Genomic DNA, 19,408 nt, shown 5'->3' with positions numbered 1-19,408 from the left:
AAAAACACCCACTCTGATGGACAAACCTCTACACAGTTCACTTTGGCTGCTTGCACCCGGTAGGTAAGTGCAGTTTTGTAGCTGATGCTGCGAAGCCTGGCGCACAGTCCATGATCATAGCTCATTAGGTTCCTCATAGACTTGAGAAAACACTGCACTTCATAAACTTGACAGATTACTGGCTAATGCACTCACCCATCCATTCTTTATTGAATTCATGCTGTTAACACATTGCTCCACCTTTTCCAAAACAAGAAAGAGCTTGCCGCATCAACAAAGCGCTGTGTTGTGGCTTATGACATGACTGAGCTAATGAATTAAGAAGGTACAGATGCTGGAGACAATCAGCTGCTGTGCAAAAGCTAAATGAGTCTTCAGATATTGTACCTATTCCAAGCACTTGCCTAAAATTTGAGTAACTTTTGCATATAAATAATACAAGACTTGCCACCCCATGTTAGCCATTATCCTACTATAATTTCTTTTTCAATTATGAAAAGTCAATTTTCTGCCGTCCTGTGCATTTCTCGTTGAGTAAGACTTTGCAAAGTATAACTAAGAATGATTGAATCGGTCCTGAAAGCCGCAAAACATTTTAATTTAATGGGATTTTTCTTCTTGGTGAATTGTAGCAGAAGACCCAGACTTGTCACTTTAAGCAAAGCAGAGCATGAGTGCATAGCTTCATTTGTACAACATTTCAAAAGCATATAATGGACAATGAATAGATTTGGCTTTGTTTTTACATGCTCCAACATACTTTTCCAAGAACAATAAGAAACATACTGAAGTCAATGACCAAATTTATAGTTAGAATTTTATTTCATATATTGCCTCTTCTGTAAGAAAACATGAGAATAGCACCTGTCTTCAGAAGTCATTGGAAGATATCAGCAGAGCCCCCAAAACCTTCAAAGTGTCATCACACATTTTATTATTATATGAAGCTTTTATGTTTAGAGCAAACGTTTGGTTCGGGACCTGGAGAAGTGAAAGGGCAGTGACTGTTACAGAAAAGTTCTGGCGTCAATTCAGGTCTTTCAGCAAAACTCAGACTTCACTCTAACATCAAAAAATGTGAAAAACTGTGATAACTAAAACCAGTTCAAGATAGTTTGAAAGTAATGTTAAGTTCTATATTTTTTACATTAGGAATTTGAAGCAAATTGTGGACTTCAAGGTATTGGGGACTGATCTGATAGAGACTTTGAATTTCAAGACAAAGAAATTCTGCCAGCAGAAGATAACACAGTGAAATTGAATACATACAGCGGAACAGAACTCCCGAATTAAAAGCAAAAGTATGCTGCTATTTGGAAGGAAAACAGCGATATAATTACAAATTATTTTGGGGTTTTCATTTACTGGCATCCTACTGTACTGCTTGGTTTTGTTTCCTATGTTCAGGCATTGAAAGTTTGTATCAGAAGGTGGTTTGGATCTTTTAACAGCTCACTGCATTTCTTAAAGATCAGCCTAGAGAGACAAATACAGAATAAAATAACAAAACAGAGGCTGCACCTCTTTCTTTAAATCAAAGAACAGCTCACATAGATTTATCTTTAAAGTATGAGATCTCTTGCTTCTCTAAATGAAGCAAATTAAAACCAAAATTTAAAATAACTCTTCCTCGCAATATTAATAGTCCTTAATACCACATCAGCATCCTTAATCTCCACCCAAAATTCTATCCAACAAGCTGGGACCAGTGCTAATGTTTTCAAAAGGGTCAAGGCCTGGATTTTCTCATGTTCGCTTCCCTTTGTGTGGGAGGGTTCACATACACTCAGCATTCGCCACGTCCCTCTGTGACAACTCTGGGTGGACTTTCACGAAAGCACAAATCAATGTTGAGATTGACCTAAAGCCTCTCCACTCATTTTAGTGTTTAAATTTAAAATCAGCTGCTTCTAAAAGTCTAGCCTTCATCTACAGACTGAATACAATCTCTAAACAGATGTATTCAAGCCATTTTATTATCTTAACAGAAAGAAAAAAAATCAACCAAGATAAGAACAGTTCATGCTTCATATATTCACTAAACATGATATGCTTCCATCTTTTGTTTTAATTACGTGGAAACAAAAGAGATTTTAATTAAAAAGAAGGCAGCTGCCATAAGCCAGAATTGGAAAGCAAAAAGCCTTAAGCAGTTCTTTCGAGGACTTCACGACGTCTGACAATTTCAATCTATTAGCTATCCTTCTGCCCATAGAGATCATGATTAGCCAGTAAACTTGCCCTTTCAATTCACTCAAAGCTTCAATCTATTCCATCTGTGCTCTCTGAACCTTTCATTTCCAATAGGTTCAGGCTAATTCCGAGCAGCCAAGGGAGGCTGCCAAGCTCACATCAGGACGTTCTTTCACGTCCTGAGGGTGACACGCTCACATCTTAAAAATAATTTAGAAATAAACACGATACTACTTCTTTCACACAACAAAATCATTTATTTGGATTCCATTAAGGAAGCACACAGGTATAATTAAGAATTGGTCCATGACTCAAACGGCCATTTGCCCCCATGCTGGTCTAATCATTCCACTGTAATAAAATGAAACATTCCCGTGAGATCACAGACCTTGATCTAAAACCAGGCTGCTGCAAGAATCAAGATGGACGTAATCATTCAAAAATTGTCACTCTGACGCAGATTAGTAAACATTTCTAAGAGTCTTTGCATCTTGAAAATACAGAAACTAATAGCAGTGGTACTTGTGACAGATTTACAATTCCCAGATGGCATTTGTCTACCAGTATGTACATTCTGGCAGTGGAAGAGAAAATGGGGGTCGAAAACAGGAAGCCTACACAAGATATGATGAGCCATTAAGAGTTACCAATTTATCACAGCACTAGTTCATTAAGAAAGAAAAAAACAAGTGACTAAGAACTGGGAACTGCCTGGGTGATAGGCAGATGTGAGAGATCTCATACAATAGTAGTCTGTAATGCTTAGCACAGAACTGAAAGCCAACGAGAAAATGTTAGGCTGGCCCAGATCCACGATTATGAAAGGAGGATGCTCAGCTTTTTGGAAACACTTGCAATAACAGCCTTCGGTGGTGGCTGAAATGACCACAGCTACATGACTGCGGCATGGAAATAAAATCCAAATTTCCTCCTGGAAACTCCCGTGTCTTACATTTTCATTATCGTATTGCAACCAGGACTCAGCTACTCTGAATTAGTTTGGCTGGATTAAGAATATAAAGAATTTTCCAAAACCTTTCAACTCATTCATCACAAACACTCAGCACGCAGGCAAGCAGCATCCACATCAGGTTGCAGTATTACAGCTGAATCCAAAAGTATAAAGCATAGTGATCACCACATTATCAACAACAGTGGGAGGCTTTTCCTCCCCTCTGAAAATTTCAACCAAGCCATGAAAAGGAATTTACTGAGGGAGAACCGAGACTGAGAGCACTAGTTACATAAAATTGCTATCTTTGCCTAACTTGCATGACTTTGCCTTGCCTGGTCATCATTAAATGTTACTATTAAGTTTATTTTTAAAGCATGCTGGTTTGCAGATGGAATGGGGTGTTACTTTGGTATGGCTTATCAGCTGAAAATGGCAATTATAAGCACATCAAGTGATCACTATACATCAAACTTTTCTCCATTTTAGCTGGTTTCCATACCTTTCCATAAGCTTGAACAACATTTGATTCCCATATTCATGATTTTTCCTACTAGGGAACAAGAATCAAAAGGCCAGGGAATGGATCACTGGAGGTACAGTTTGATATTACAAAAAACAAGCAGAAGCACAGGCTCCTGAGGTGCACACAGCCTTTGTTCATCTCAGATCTGGTGAGCACGTGGCCTCAGGGCAAGATTATTCACAGCCCCATATCTATTGGAAAGATTTTCCATCAGATTGGGGAGCTGAGCCACCTCAATACGCAACTGTAGTATTGTTGCAGTTGGTGTCTGAAAGAAAAAAATGAGAATAAAAGACTAGTTTTCAGTGGTATCAGTCAGCTCTCTGTGTGGTCCATTACTCGACTGCATCAACGCCAGTGCCACACAAGACTGAGACGGCAGCAGCACCAACTGAGGCCGACTTGGCCCGCTGAGGAGCCACAACATCCATGCTTGTTTTCAGATCAGGTTCAGCCTAAAAAAGGATGATTACAAATTTTCTTCTGACTGCTTAGAGCCTAGATTTAAGTGAACAAAATTCAATATCCAAAATAGAGGAAAGCACCACTGTTCAGCTACCGCACCGGCACTGGACCTGTAAAATATATTTTTTTAATTTCCAGGAAAGGTCTGTCATAACCATTTTCCACAGTCAAATTATAGAAATTCTGCACATTTCTCCTGTAAAGCCAGACCTTGACTCCAAAAGACTTATTGTTCCTTGCTGTGTTTTCACAGCACTTAGCACAGATTTCATTGCAATATAAAATACCATGTCATTTCATTATTTCTTTCTCCTAAGTTTCATGGTATCTATAGTAGCACATAATGCATCATTTCTCTGTTACCAGCACATTTGATGACTGCTTGTCCAGGGCAGAAGGCAAGTTCTATTGCAAGAGCTGTGCAATCCACTTCAACCAAGAAGGAAGCAAAAAAATTTTCAATATTGCCTTTTGCCAGCAGGTCAAGGAAAGACACCGAGGGCACTGGCAAAGTGTGACAGCTTCCATTTTGCAAAGAAAAGAATGCTGAGAAAAACCCTATATTTCTGGAAAAAGAGCTAAGAATTAAGAAGCTCACAGAAATGAGAAAATATGTTACTGCAAAAACAAGAGCAGTAACTTCTTTATATTCAATGGTTGAAAATAACTGAGCATCAGTTATTTTTGCTCTCTTTTTAGGTAGGTGAAATAAAGTACAAACCGTTTCACAAGAGATTATTATGAAAACAAACAAAAATCTATCCTGGCTGTTTGTGACTTGAATTTAATGTAGACAAAATTAAGGTTTATTTATTCCCTGAAAAATTGTAGCTCAATATTTTAGACTGAAATTCAAGTTAAAATTTTGGTTGTCCCTCTCCAACGATTCCACCAATTTAAAAATTCCAGAGCATTTCACTTGTTTTGCTAAACAAAGCAAAGCTTCTTTTCCAGTTTTTCAGTATTAAACTGCGTGGTAGGTGCTTGATTCTCTATTCCCCACCAGAAAATGTAAAGTGATTTTGGGAACCACCTCTCAGAAACACAGCTCTGACCTGGCTGGTTTTTGTAGACCAGATTGTGTCCTCTAACTTCAGACTGCTCAGACTGCTTTAACTAATAAGAGAACGATTTTGTAGTTGAGTTGGATAATAGTTTTATAAGATAAGGTCAAATATATGTGTAAACTTGCCCGTGGGCTATGGTACAGGAATGTGCGAGGGAGTAGGAGGACATGAGACCTCCTGAGACCGTTCTGGTGATCGGCATTGTCTGTGCACATTTTGTCTGATTGAAGCATATGAAGCAGATATTCTGATTTTCTTTCTTATGCGGTCTCCACAATCCCTGTCCTTCATTATCAGTTGCAGAGAAGTAGCACAAAACAGAAGACAGAGCTTGATCTTTATTTCTCCTTTTTGTCTTCCAACTTTCATAAGTTTCTTATTGCTTGCCCTCAATCTTAATTTTCTGGCCTCCCAGCCTAAGTTTCTGATTATTTACTGATAACCCCTACAGGTCAGTACTGTAAGTTCAATGCCGCCTCAAAATCTAACATTATAAGTCTGTTTTCCTCCACGATTCCTTCTGTTCATCTCAGTGCTAAAAACTAGACTTGGACTTGCAGTCAGAAGGAAAACAATAATGGCACTGACTTACAATTAAGGAGGCAAGAGAAAAGGGCAAGAACTATGGAGGAATTCACTTATTGGGTGTCTGAGAGAAACATTTATTCAGTCATCGGAGAAGAAAATGAAGAGCTGCCAGAAAGCAGCATTTGCAAAGGACCAGTCATTTAGACTGGGACAAATACAATGGATAGCTTTTCCTAAGTCAGATGTCAAAGAGGCATAAAACATAACTGAAACTGCTACAATAATTCTATAAGCTCCAGATGAGATTCTGATAGAGTCTGTTTGTCAGAAGAAGATAAAACAAGTGTGAGAATGTGTAGTTTCTCTGACAAAGTGATCAAACTGGCAACAAACATCAGCAGCAAGTCAGAGACTGTACCCAAGAAGCTGCAGGAATGGTGCAATGTCACCACAAATAAGAAAACTAGGATGGCTACTGTTCTAAGGTTGAAAATGCAACTGAGAATCTACTTCTTAGGAAAAAAGAAGATGGGCTTTAGGGCTCCACAGTATGAAGTAAAACACCAGAAAAGTCCTGTTACACCAAATAACATCCTGTAACGCTCTCTTTGCATTTTAGGGGGAAACTGTTCTTCATCCCTTGATCTTCGCTGTCTCCCAAAAACCTCTCAGATACAAGTTGTAGGCTATAAAGACTTAATGTTTGACAGAGCTAATTACCTCGGAGATTATCCTATGACGTACTGCAAGAGGTAAAACCCATCCAATGTATGTGAATATTCCCACCTGCACCTAAAGGCAGTTACTATCAGGACATCTCGGTGAGGGATCTTCAGTTTCCAATTTAGACTGCCAAAGCCCAGATTTGTTAGCACTGCAAATATGCTGCCAAACTAATTGTTCTTTTCTGAAGCTGCTGCAAAGAAGACAGTTAAAAAGAATTTCTTCATGAACCATCTTTTCTACTATTATTGATGCAATTTGATTATTTGATGAGAACCTATAATGCATACAAAGCCATTCTAAGCATCAAGACTATAAATACCGTAGCAAAGGTCTGCTATATATAGCATTCTCCGCTTACAAGCATTTCTGTTTTCATGGTCTGATCCAAACCACATGCATAATTCTGATAGGAATAGACAAAAGGATGAAAGGAGCATATGACCACATAGAAATAGAAAGAAAACAAACAAATAAATGCTTCAACAGTGATTATTGTACCATTACTCTGATCTATTGCTACTCAGATAAAGAGTCTAAATAAAAATGCAAGAAAAGACACAGCTGATGCTGATATATATTTTTTAAACTACTGCAGCAGAAACAGCAGGGAAGATTTACAACAAAATCCGAAGTTATCATAGGACAAAGGGGAAAAAAAAGTGGGTAACAGCAGCAGTGAACAACTGCGTGATGATCACAGATCTTAGGCATTTACCTTAGCATTTCATCCATTCCACAAACAGAGCATTAACAAAAGCAAAGCCAAAGGAGCACCAAGACACCACTCCAAATAGTAGCGGAACAGCATTTGGGAAGTACTATGTTAAATCTCAAGGGAATTCATAGTGATATTTGCTTTGTATTTTTTTTATGAACTGAAACTGGATCCATTAAATTCAGTCTGAATTCCAGGCCTCCAGAAGCCGATGATTTCAAGATACAGCAAATCCAAAGAAATCTACAAGGATGCAAACATGAGAACATAAAGGGAACCTGCATTTGGTTGCAATCAATAGCTAAAGACGGGCCACAAGCTTTCAACCAAAACAGCCAGAAAATGTAAGAAAACCTGCAAAGAGTAAAGATTCATGTAATTTGGAACCTCCATGTGCACAGCTCTGCTGTTCACCATTTATTAAATGATGATGGGACCTTCTGTTTCTCCAGCTGCAAAGAAGGGATTTTGCCAATTTTCTCACAAATGGTGTGACCATGCGCTTATTCCACAGAATGCTCAGCGTCTTTGCTGAACAAAAGCTTCCAAAGCTAATGGTTGTTGTGAGCGGTTCTTTCATAGGAAGGCATTGCGCATCTCAGAATATACTGAAAACCTGCCTTAGCATCATGGCCCCTTAATTCCAAATGCCAAAACAGCATGGAAGATAGTTTTCCCTGGGGACCTCAGCAACAGTTATTCTCCAGTAAATGGGGAGCTAGAAATAGAAGTTCAAATATCTTGTACTGGCTTCCTACACAGATCTACAAACCAGGACTAGTACTGCATAGGGCACAGAGAAGACAAAAAAACCCCATGTGCCTCAGATGGAAACCTTCATCTCAGCTGGAAGTCAAACTCCATGTAATTTAGAGAAAAAGAACTTTAAGACTGAAGAGGAAGATTGTGTCTGATTCTCTGTGTGTTCTTAGCGAGTCAGCTTGCAAGTTCAGAAGAATCCATTTATTTTACCACTTTCAATTTTCATGTCCCATCAGTGACAGAAGAGCTCAGCCAACAGTTTCCTTCACCAGTCCATCCCATCACCACCACTACCCGTTATACTTGCAATTTACTAACATGAATGAGCTTAAAATAAACCCCAAAGACCAGAAGTGGTAGAGAAGGAATGAAATATTTCTAAGATCTGTACCATCTGCCAAAACCCATTTTTTCATTGTAAGTGGTTTGTTGCATTATTAATATGGATATTCAAAATCTTTTCTGTAATAGCTTAGTAACTTGGATTATAACCGAGAGAAATATAAAAACACGTTTGACATCTTCTTATAAGAAGCTTTTTACATTCCCTTTATCATGCTGCAGTTTGAAAAGGTTTAGATAGCTTATTAATTGCTACATCATGAGATGGGATCTACTTAAGCTCTTAGGCTTTTTTAATCACACAGATGCTTCCACTATATTTTTTCCCTTACCTTTCTCTTTTCTCTCCATACAGGCCTCCAAGTCGTTCATGTTGCACAGCAATCGGGACAACCAGAACGCCACATTCCAATTCCTAACTCAGCCACTAGTAAATAGTTATTTTGACGTGGTAAAATGTACATTCTTATCTGAGAAGAGGGGCAGACCCTACATAAACAGCAAGTAAAACAAGTCTTGCTCTGAACAACTTGTATTCTGAGTAGACAAGACAGTTTAAAACAGAAGCGAAAGCTGAAGCAATTCTCCAGAGGTTACAGAAGGCCAGCGAGTACCCCCAACTCTGAAATCACAATTGTGAACCACTACATTTCCCAGCTTTCATAAAGGCGAGAGTTCCAACAAGGTAAAATGGTTGCACTTCTGTAAAAGGATAATAATTCCTGACTAAAAAATGGGACAGGAAATAATGCTTTATAAGGTGATTTAAAAAAAAAATAAACCAATACTATTAGAAGACCATTCCAAGCTATCAGTCATTTCCCATTTTAAAGCCTACCAAAGAGAGCTATTTTTGCCTCCGCCAAATATCAAACAGTATGTAATCCTCAATTTTATTGGAGAAGCCAACGTCCATGGATGGCTTTTCTGAAGAGATTTTGTTTATTTTTAAAAATACAGAGCGTGCTGTCAGGGCTGCAGTACAGGCTGGCTCAGTGGAAACCCATTAAAACCATTTTACTGGGCAGATGGTGTCAAAGAGTCAGAAGTATATAACAGAACCCTACCGCGTACAAGTGTTCAGTATGCAAGAAATCATCTCTTATCAGACAACTGCTGCAGGGGACACAGTCAACCACAAAGGAGAGCGCACAGCACGGCTAAAGTCATGATAGCCTTACAACTGTTTGCCCAATAATATAGAAAAGGATATGGAATAAGAGAACCTTAACTGATAAACCTTGAGTAAAGAAGGGAGGAGCTACGAAGAGCATGATATCAAGCTTTAAAAAGCAATGCATTGTCTTTATTGTTACTCACTGAAGGCGTAACTACTCTTTGTCAGTACCAGGCATACCACTACTCTGAAGGACTAAAGAAAGATTTGAGAAGTGTCTACTAAATTTTGAATCCCCACCTTTTCACACCCTAATTGCTGAGCAGTTGGCGTTTCCCATGTATTTCTATGAACAAATACAAAGAAACTCATTAGAGACACCTTAAGATAACAAATTTCAATTCAACCCATGTCAGACAGCATTAGCACTCCAGTAGATTATGAGACACTCCTTTTGCACAGGTTCCTTTTGTATTCTCTTCTACAGAAGGTAGGCCAAGCTTTTCTAGTGTTTTCATTTGAGCCTAATACTGTAAGCAAGCTTAACACCAAACAAAGCACCTGACTGAGTTAAATAGATGGTAAACAGAACAGACGCAGTGAAAAACAGCATAAATGGGACAGATTAGTGACAACTCTAAAAGCATTCATGACATCCCGCTTACAGAAGTTAACAAATTAAGTTAAAACAAGTTACAATGACAAATAAACTTCCAAGGTGTGTATGCACCTCTTCTCTCCCCTGGGCAGAATCAGGATTGCTCAGTTCTGCCCCAGGTCCCATATTGTTGGCCACATAAACACATCCTTCTTCAGCTCAAGAAGTACAAGCTCGTGAACTTCAGCAAACCAGATCCTGAAAGCGTGTTAAAGATGACCACAGGGTAACCGCACACTTATTACATTGGGAAGTTTCATCAGAGCTGAAGATTTCTTTCAATAGTAGCTGAAAACACAATCGGCTGAAACAACATCAAGAATTCTTTCATACCAGGAAAACCTGACAATACACCCTATATTGCTAAGGGCCACATAAGGAGTTAAACGTAGGAATTTGCCATGCAGAGACAAGAAAGCTAACTACCCGATGTGTACTACCAAATTAAAATTAACCAAGCAAGACTGATTACATTAAGACAGAAACGCAAAACTCTGAACAGTAAATACAGATATTTCAACTGTAGGCATGCGGAAATCACCTCTATTTTCTCTTCATGAAGACAAATTGAATGAGTCACTACGGCTCAGTAGAAAATGGAGGATACAACTATGTGTTAATCCAGGATCTTTGATAAGTGACCGGATAGTGGATTGAAGACTAAGCGGTATTGTATCCTTTCTTATATTATGGATTGGATTAATATTCAGAAATCCTATTGACTTATTATCTCTGCCAACTTTGGATTCCTCCTCTTGTACAATGAATTTACGTGATGTATACTGAAGACATAGAAAGTATACTTTTAAAACATAAATAAAAAGCAAGTAAGTGATGATGAGGGCAAACAAAATTCAGAGTTCTGAGATCATTTAGCATTGGATAAGACTAAACTCTCTGACCCAAAGGATTTTTTTTTAGCCTGCAAGACACGCAGCCTCATCTGTGTGAATATCTGGACATCTGGCTGCCTTGTTCCTCAGCAAGAGTTCTGCAGAGTACTTGCTCAAACAGTCTGCCTACCTTGAAAGAAAACAGATCAAAAGGCATGCCGTAGAGCTAGAGAAGACACTTCTCCTGTTGCTTCTTGGTGTATCTTGTGAAGTTGCATACACCAAGAGCAAAGATTGTGTAGATATCTTTCCACACTTCTGCTTGGCATGCTTATTATTATTACCCTTGCCTTTTTTTTTCTACATAACTAGTGAACTTATTTATTTAGCTCTTTTTACAGGTTCTATGTTATTCAATATCCTTCTCCCTTCTTGTGTTTTAAAGTCTACACGTTCACTTCTACATGTGCTTTTATTTCGCTTGTTCTAGCTGGAAAACTACAAACTAATAAGGCCCAATGCGCTCCACCAAGTAAAAGAGCTATTAAGATTAAAAGACACCATTAGCAGAAAAGCTAATTAGTATAAAATTAAATAAAATAAATTAAGGCTGGAAAATGGTTACTAACCATTAGCATAGCAAATTTCTTGAACACCACATCCAAACCATCTTATGCAGCATTGTGACAGAAGTATTTATTTACAAATTAAAACCCAGATAACTAAACAAATCAAATCAATACAGCATAACTAAAAACAAAGCAAGAGGGACCTGTAAGAAGACGAAATTACTACAGGAGGAGGGACTATTTTGTAAATTTAGGGGAATGTGGCATCAGAATAGATGCATCCACTACCAATCATTTCTACGTGGTCTGCACAATAAACAAAAATGTGTGTATTTTGCTGAGCAACTTTCAGAGAGAATAGTCTGCAACACAGAAAACTCCCTCTAGAAACCTTTCTGGAAACTTTAATTAAAAAAACCAAGACTGACAAACAAACATCCTCTGTGAGTACAGCAGAAGCCTTTTAGGAAGTTAATTGACCCTACAGCGCAGATGCTGTTAAGTGACTGGCAGGCTACTCCTACGCTGCTTCACTGAACCACTACTCAATGTTGATTTAAGTGAACTTGGGCTGCAGTGGATTAGAAACACTCACACCATTAGTGATTGTGTCTCAAGTACTGAGGCAACTCCAAACAGTTTAGAGCAATAATTCAAGTTACTACAATTAGCCTCAACGCAGTGGTTTTTCTCAACCCTTTTAAGGACAAGAGCCATCCAACTTCTTGAAAGAAATCCAGACCATCTTACCCAGTATTGTCACAAAGGTCTTTGTTTACAACCAAACACAGACTGGGATGTACTCTGAAAGCTTCCTTGTTACTTCTATTTCCTCTCTTGTTTTTTTCTGCCTTGCATGCACAAGGTTTCTGGCACTGGTTTCACAACACTGCTCAGATGTTCTATGAATCACCACCGGTGCGCGGACCACAGGCTGAAAATCCCACTCCAGAAAACTGTCGCCACTCTGAATTAAAGCCTACTAAAAGCAATGAAACCCCATATACCGACTGTAATGGGCTCTGGATCACACCCACTGCGGATCAATAGATGGATATAATATCTTATATCACAGAGCTGGAAGTTACATTGTCCTCTAGGTCAAGTTTAAGTCACCCTGCTAAAGGCGAAGGTGGAAGCCTGCATAGATATTATATAGCTGTACCCACCTAGAGGATGAAGGCTTTCAATCCTTTAGCTCTGTGGAGCCATCAGACTAATAACACCGTACACTGGAATTCAGTCTATTCAATAAAAGAAAAAAATCAAGGACATGAAGAAGCAAATCCTCATTCTACAGTTAATTTTACCCCCATGGAGGAGGGTGAAGTAGCCTAACATCCTCAAATATGTACTTTAATTCTGCTCATAATAATTAGTGTTATCTAAATGTCTCTGAACTATTTAAAAATCACTTCATTTTGAACCGCTATTAATAATGCAGCAGGCAATATTACAAAGACTGGTGAAAATCAAGTAATTTAATGTAACACTTTATAAACCAAACCTGTGATGAATCTCAGCTGCCTCTTCAGCTTCTCTGCAATCAATCTGTCTGGAGTCATGTTTATGTATCCTAGGACCTACGATAGACTGCCACTAAACTTGGCATCCACAACAACCTCTGGAGGTTGATTTAATGTGAATGCAGCATGAAAAATCAGATTATCTTTTGATTCTCTCTTTTATTTAATAAAACTGATCTTTATTGAATAAAGCTGCTTTTATTAATATCTAAAACACTGGTTGGTGTCACACAGAGCTCACCGGTCCCATGGAACTAATAAAAGCAAAGACAGAAGTAAAAAATGAGAATATGACAGGGAAATATTAGAAACAAAATCACATTAAGCCAGAATTGCAGCTGACAAATAAAACATGGGTCTAGCTGTAGAATTTTTTAGTTTAGTTTATTATTTTTACTGAGAGAAATCAGAATGGGACTTGTCCTAGAAGCGCACTGTGGGAAGACAACAAGAGAAAACAAGTGTGACTTAATTTCCCCTTCCCTGGTATTATGTCTCAAAGGACTAAGTTCAACACAGGTGGGACCAAGGACAAAAACTTTGGTTTCATGGGAACATCTTGAACCCTAAGTTAGAAAGATTTCCCTTAACTTCTGGAGTCTCGAGAAAACTTTGTGGGTTTACACACACAGGCAAAGCTTACAAGAAAACCTCCTACTGACCACACCTATACTTTATGCTCAATCTAAGTAGTGGTGATCTGAAATCAGCATGTGGTAAATTTTCCATACCATGTAGGTATCATTTGCATAGCTAGAGCAAGAGAGGCCTGTGAGGAGTCTGTCCACAAGCAATGCCAGCACTGTTACTTTGAGAAAAAGAACATGTCCTTCACCACCATAATGAAAATTTGTCAAAATGAACTGAAATTCAACCCAGAACTCGTGTCAGGACTAAGACTGGTAAGAAGCGGGTGGGGTGGGGCAGAATATATATCTGAAATCAAACAACAATCTTCAAGTTTAATCCCATGTACAGTACTATTTTCCATTACCACTATACTACTAGCGTTCTAGAGCAAAGAACCTGTTGAAACTCAGGTTGTTGCTCTCCTCAGCTTTCAATGTTTCATGTTTTTACTTATACTAAGTCCACAGTGAACTTCTAGGTGCAGATCTTCCACTGTCAATTAAGATGTTCAGAAGTGGCCCACAGCCTTTCGGAAGATTGAACGTAACTAATAAGCTCAGACGTGTAGTTCCTTGTACAGCACTGCTCCTACTAAAACCAGTGGATGCACAAGTGAGATTTAAGTGAAGGAAAGTGGCTTCCCATATAGCTACAGTTCATGAAGATATAATCCACCAACATCATCAGTGACATATTTTGACAATGCGGACAGGATGGCATATTCTGACATTAAGTATCATCATGGAATCTGTAAAATTGTGTAGACAAAGACAAAGACAGAGTTGGTCCATAATGAAACAAAAATGTTTATGGTATACGACTCAATGGAAGTCAGGGGGGTTCAAAAAAATACTCTAATGTGGATAATTCCAACGGAAATGCAGGCAATTTAAATCGAAATATCCAGATACTCTTCTCCTATAATGTAAGCGAAACTAAATGTTTAGGGGGTTGGTTCCTGGGAGATTTCCCCACACACACTTTCCTATAATAGGAGATTGGCATAGCTACAAAAGTACAATCCACATCTCTAGCTACGGGGAGTGCTCCTAGGGGTATACAAGGTAATCCTGCCTCATAGAGTTGCCAACTCTCCACATTTATAAAAACTGAGAGAAAAAGAAAATCTAAACAGTAGCTATGTGGCCTGAGATCTCATTAGAAAGCGCCTTGCGGGAAGATTTCAACCCAGGATGACAGAGAACCCTGAACGCTCAGCGGAACACAGGCAGAAAGTGTCACTAGAATATTCATTTGTTTTGTTACTGTCAACTTAGAACTGGAATTTGAAATTAATTAGATCAGGATTTTATCTGACAACAAACAGTCGTAATATAAAAATAAGGCTCCTCAATCTTAAGCCTCACAATATACACCCTAAAATTGCTTCGTGTCTTACAGGAGACGCTCAGCAGACTTAAGACATAGTATGGAAGTCTATAGTCTATAACATAGATTCAAGACAAGCATGGAACCTGCTGTTCAAGGGAATTAAAGTTTTTATTATACTCCAATGAACCTAACGAGAGGTTGTTCCCCTTAAATAAGGGAACAAAATGCCCACAGTACTGTGCCTGTTGTATCAGCGTTTGTTTTCATTAAGATCAATGGGACTCAGTTATTTTTTAATTGAAGATTTCTGGAGAACTTTTTTTTCTGTAATTGATATCAAACAACAAAATGCCCAACTGACTGAGGGGAAGCATTGGCTCCCTAGGACTGACTCTAGAAAACTCCTAGTTGAAGACAAAGCTGTGAAACACAACAGCCCCCATAACTACAGGTACATAGCCTTACAATCTGTCCTTTGTATGCATTATATATATACATATATCTGTGTGTGTATACACACACACATATAATTATACCGACAACATATTAAAATACATTAATTATATGATCAGTGACAAATTATTCCGATAAGAACATGCAGCTTATTATTGAAAACAACATTTCATTTCCCAGGCTGGAGCTATTTTCTGCATTTGCAAGATAAAAGCAAAGGAAAAGCGCAATAGTATTCTCAAGTCTTCAATATTAGTACCCAAAAGATTTGAAAACTGTGCAGTAAAAAGGTGCGTTGCTATGGTTCTGAGTAATCAGCAACAGACCTGTACACAATAGACAGCTGATTGCTGTTGCATGTTAAAAGATATTTTATCTCTTTAGGAAAACTTTGTCATCATGTCATAAAGGAGAGAGTTTTTCTATTAGCAACAGAAAGGCATCAAAGAAACATGCCCTGTAGTGGTAATCAAGTCTGATTATTTTTTTGGTTTTCATCTTCTTACAGGGTGGTAGGAAAATCAACCTTTTATATTGTCAAGTTTATACTGTGAATCTCTGGGATTCTCTGGTCTTTTCAGAGCGTACTAAGGCATAGTGGTACAGATGGAATCTGTTACCAAGTATGGAACTAGACAATTGCATTAAAGACAGATATCTGTATTACTAAGCAGCCAAGAGTCCCAGCAATCCAACAGGCTACTGTGTGATATCTGCGGTACAAAATAAATAGCACAAACAATACCAGTAATTCTAATGAGATCTTGCCTATCTGGTTTCAAGACATACCAGACTTCATGAGACTTCACAATCACAATACATAGAAAACTCTCACCAGTCAGTGTTTAGAGCATTTTTTTCCACCTACAAGACCTCCTTTCCAAGTCCAATTTTTCTGCCCGTTTACCTTTCAAAGGAGATCTCAGTAACATTGAAAAATAAAATCATATGTGAATGTTATAATTGCTGAGCCAGCAATAAAACAAACGCTGTACTCTGTAGGACTGAAATACCACTCGTACTCCAATCTTAGAATAAGCTGCAATCTCAGTTAAACACTATATTAATGCAGCGTTAAGGCTGCAAACAGACAGACACCAAAACATAGAAGATGGAAAAGTTAATATTCTAACTGCATTGTTAGCCCATCCCAAGTATTGATACTGCTTATAATAAAATACATAATTTACAACCTAGCTCGGAAATGAAAAGCTACTGGTGTGCAGTATGAATGAAGTAATCTTTTGAAAAAGACTCAAGACTTCCAATTCCTGCTGTTAATGCATTCCCAACTGCAACTTTAAAGCTGTACTTATGTAGGTGCTGCATTTAGGTAACAATTGAAGAGACTTATGATTTTGTTCCTTTCTTCCTTAACCCATTCTAAGGCAAAACAAAGGAGGAGAAGTGAATTTGATACAGGGAACCACCACAGAAAAAAAACATGTATTTTCCCCTCCAGCAGTAAGTTCAGTTCTTGATAGAAAGAAATCACTAAAAATTACTCACTTAAGAAAAGTGCTGCTATCTGGAAGTGTAAAAAAAGGTGTTAGGAGAAACTAATACCTGTCTTAAATAGTGATCTTTATAAACATGAAAGAACTCTTTATCAGTATTTTTACAAAAATCATAGATTAAATGCATATCCTATAATTCCTCCCTAAAGACTAACTATGTGTGAACTTTAAGTTGGCTTTCCTGCCAAAATATCTCTGTTGATGCACAATGTCTTCTCAGTAGAGATGTGCATATCTCCTCATGTACATTCCACAGGAATGCTTCGAATCATCTAAATGAGGTGTTGAAAAATGCATTCACCTTTTGGCTGAGGCCACGGGTGAAAACTTTAAGTTCCAAGGAGGATTTTGTGTACGTGCTAGTTTTCCGATTCTTACTGTAAACACACTTGAGGGCAACAGGATGATATCATGAAGTCGTCTGAAGTCGTGCCTATCAGGACATTCAAACTCTATCAGCATGCAGAATATCAGACACCTGGTTCGGGCTGTCAAACACTGTCAGACATTCTGAGAAACTGGATTTTTAATTTGAGAAATTACATAGAAGATAACAATGAAGCAGCCAACTCCAATCCTTCTACCCTTGAAGATTTCCAGTTTCCAGATAACAAACCCTTCGCAATCCAAAGCTGGTCGGATACCACCTCATTACCAGCATCTACTACACGATCAAAAGTACAGCAGGCAGACAACAAATAGGAGTGGATAGACGGCTTGTCACAGTCAACCAAGAAGAAATCCTGCCACTCCGGATTTCCCATGACGGTATCTTTGTTTTTGAGTGGCACATGACTCCCCCCGGGTCTTTCAGTAATGAACCGTGGGTTCCAGGCGTTCCAGAGAGGGGGGATGGAGGGTGTGTACGCAAAATAAATAAGGAACGAGATGCAGCGGAACGGACAGAAGAGAAGGAGCCTTACCTTTGGAAAAAACTGCCGCCAGGCTCAAGAGGAGAGGTGACAACAGATGCCCCATATTGCTAATCCCAGAAGTGCACATCCTAGGGTTTGTGGAGAAGTTAGGGCTCAGTTTCATAGACTTTGTAGTCGAAATAAAAAGCGGTCAGCGGGAGAGGCGGCATTTTCAGAAAAGGTCATCTGGAGAGCGCAAAAGACATTTCCTTCGGAGAGAGGACTTCTTTAGCTTTAACCCTTCCCCTTTCCGCCCTCCTTTCTTCCAGAAGGATGATGCTGTGAAAGAAAAAACCCCGTTCCTCTCAATGAAGAGATAAACAGGGAAACAGTTGAGGTTAAACGCTCAGTCCCGCAGGTCGGGGGGCGCTCACAGCTCCGTGTCCCGCATCGCGGCGGCCGAGCTCCCCAAAGTTTTCCTGGAGGTGATGCTCATCAGCGCAGACATCACCCGAACGCGGAGCCGGGGCGGGGGGGGAGGGTTTGTTGTTCTCTATTCTATTTTTTCTCCAAGTTTCTCAGCTCCCCCCCTTCTCCCGGCTCCGTGCGGGTGGGGCCGTGGCCCCAGCGATGCTCACGGCTCCCGGGGCCGCGGGGGGATGCAGCTGCTCGGCCCCCCGCGGGGGATGCTCGGCCCCCCGGAGCATCCTCCGCCAGCCGCGGCTGCCGGGGACGGAGGAGCGGAGAGGGCGGGAGGGGTCGTGAGAGAAGAGGGAAAAAAAAAAATAACCAGGAAAAAAAAAAAAAAAAAAGGAGGGAAACAAATAAATAAATAAGCGGCAGAGCCAAGCCCCGCCCGGCAGCCCCGCAGCACCAATCCCCGCGCAGCGGGGCGGGGATGCTCCGCTCCCTCGGGCACAGCGGGGTCCCAGCAGGAGCGGTTCCCAGCCGGCTGCCCCGAAGCGTATTTGCGGGGAACACCGCGCATCCACAGCCCCGAGCGGGGCGGAGCGCAGCCCGCGGGGCCCCCGGGCAGGAGCCGGCAGCGCTGCTCCCGCAGCCCAGCATCCCGCATCCCAGCGTGCTGCAACCCAACGCCACATCCCAGCAGGCTGCATCCCAGCATCCCACACCCCAGTGCCCTGCAGCCCAGCATCCCGCACCCCAACGCTGCATCCCAGCATCCCACATTCCAGCATCCCGTACCCCAATGCCGCATCCCATATCCCAGCATCCCGCACCCCAACACCGCATCCCGCACTCCAGCATCCGACGCTGGCACCTATTCTGCCCTCCCTGAACCATTAAAACCACCGTGAGCCGAGCAAAGCACAGTACAACCAGAATAGGGAAACTGAGAAGACGGTGTAGTGAAATACGTGGAGCACATTGCCAGAACAGCGGGGAGAATGCCCACGTTTAGTCTAACTCGTGTTCAGAAGTGGTGGGGAAACATAACTGATCTCAGGTTTTCCATTACAGAAGGTATCCATGCGAGAAGCTTTGCTGATAGGCTGAGAGAGTTGGGGCTGTTCAGCCTGGAGAAGAGAAGGCTCTGAGGAGACCTTATAGCGACCTTCCAGTAGCTGAAGGGGCTACAAGAAAGCTGGAGAGGGGCTGTTCACAAGGGCTTGTGGGGATAG

At 40.1% G+C, this 19,408-nt stretch overlaps 1 protein-coding gene across 3 annotated transcripts in view; it reads right to left on the bottom strand.

Annotated features, from left to right (window-relative positions):
- TMEM132D (transmembrane protein 132D) overlaps window positions 1-18,513 on the bottom strand; it is a 263,778-nt gene extending 245,265 nt beyond the window's left edge. For 2 of the 3 annotated variants that reach the window (XM_009555725.2, XM_054082877.1), the window contains exon 1: window positions 17,835-18,512. In XM_009555725.2, the coding sequence (XP_009554020.2) occupies window positions 17,835-17,949 (115 nt within the window). In that variant the 5' untranslated portion in view covers window positions 17,950-18,512. Of the gene's footprint in view, window positions 1-17,834 lie in introns of all 3 variants that reach the window. The other variant, XM_054082875.1, reaches the window with a different exon arrangement.
- Between the last annotated feature and the right edge of the window lie 895 nt (window positions 18,514-19,408).

The sequence above is a fragment of the Cuculus canorus genome, chromosome 17 (assembly GCF_017976375.1).
Source record: "Cuculus canorus isolate bCucCan1 chromosome 17, bCucCan1.pri, whole genome shotgun sequence".
Taxonomy (NCBI): Eukaryota; Metazoa; Chordata; class Aves; order Cuculiformes; family Cuculidae; genus Cuculus; species Cuculus canorus.
Note: the sequence above shows the minus strand (reverse complement) of the source record. Positions and strands in the feature narration are given on the sequence as shown.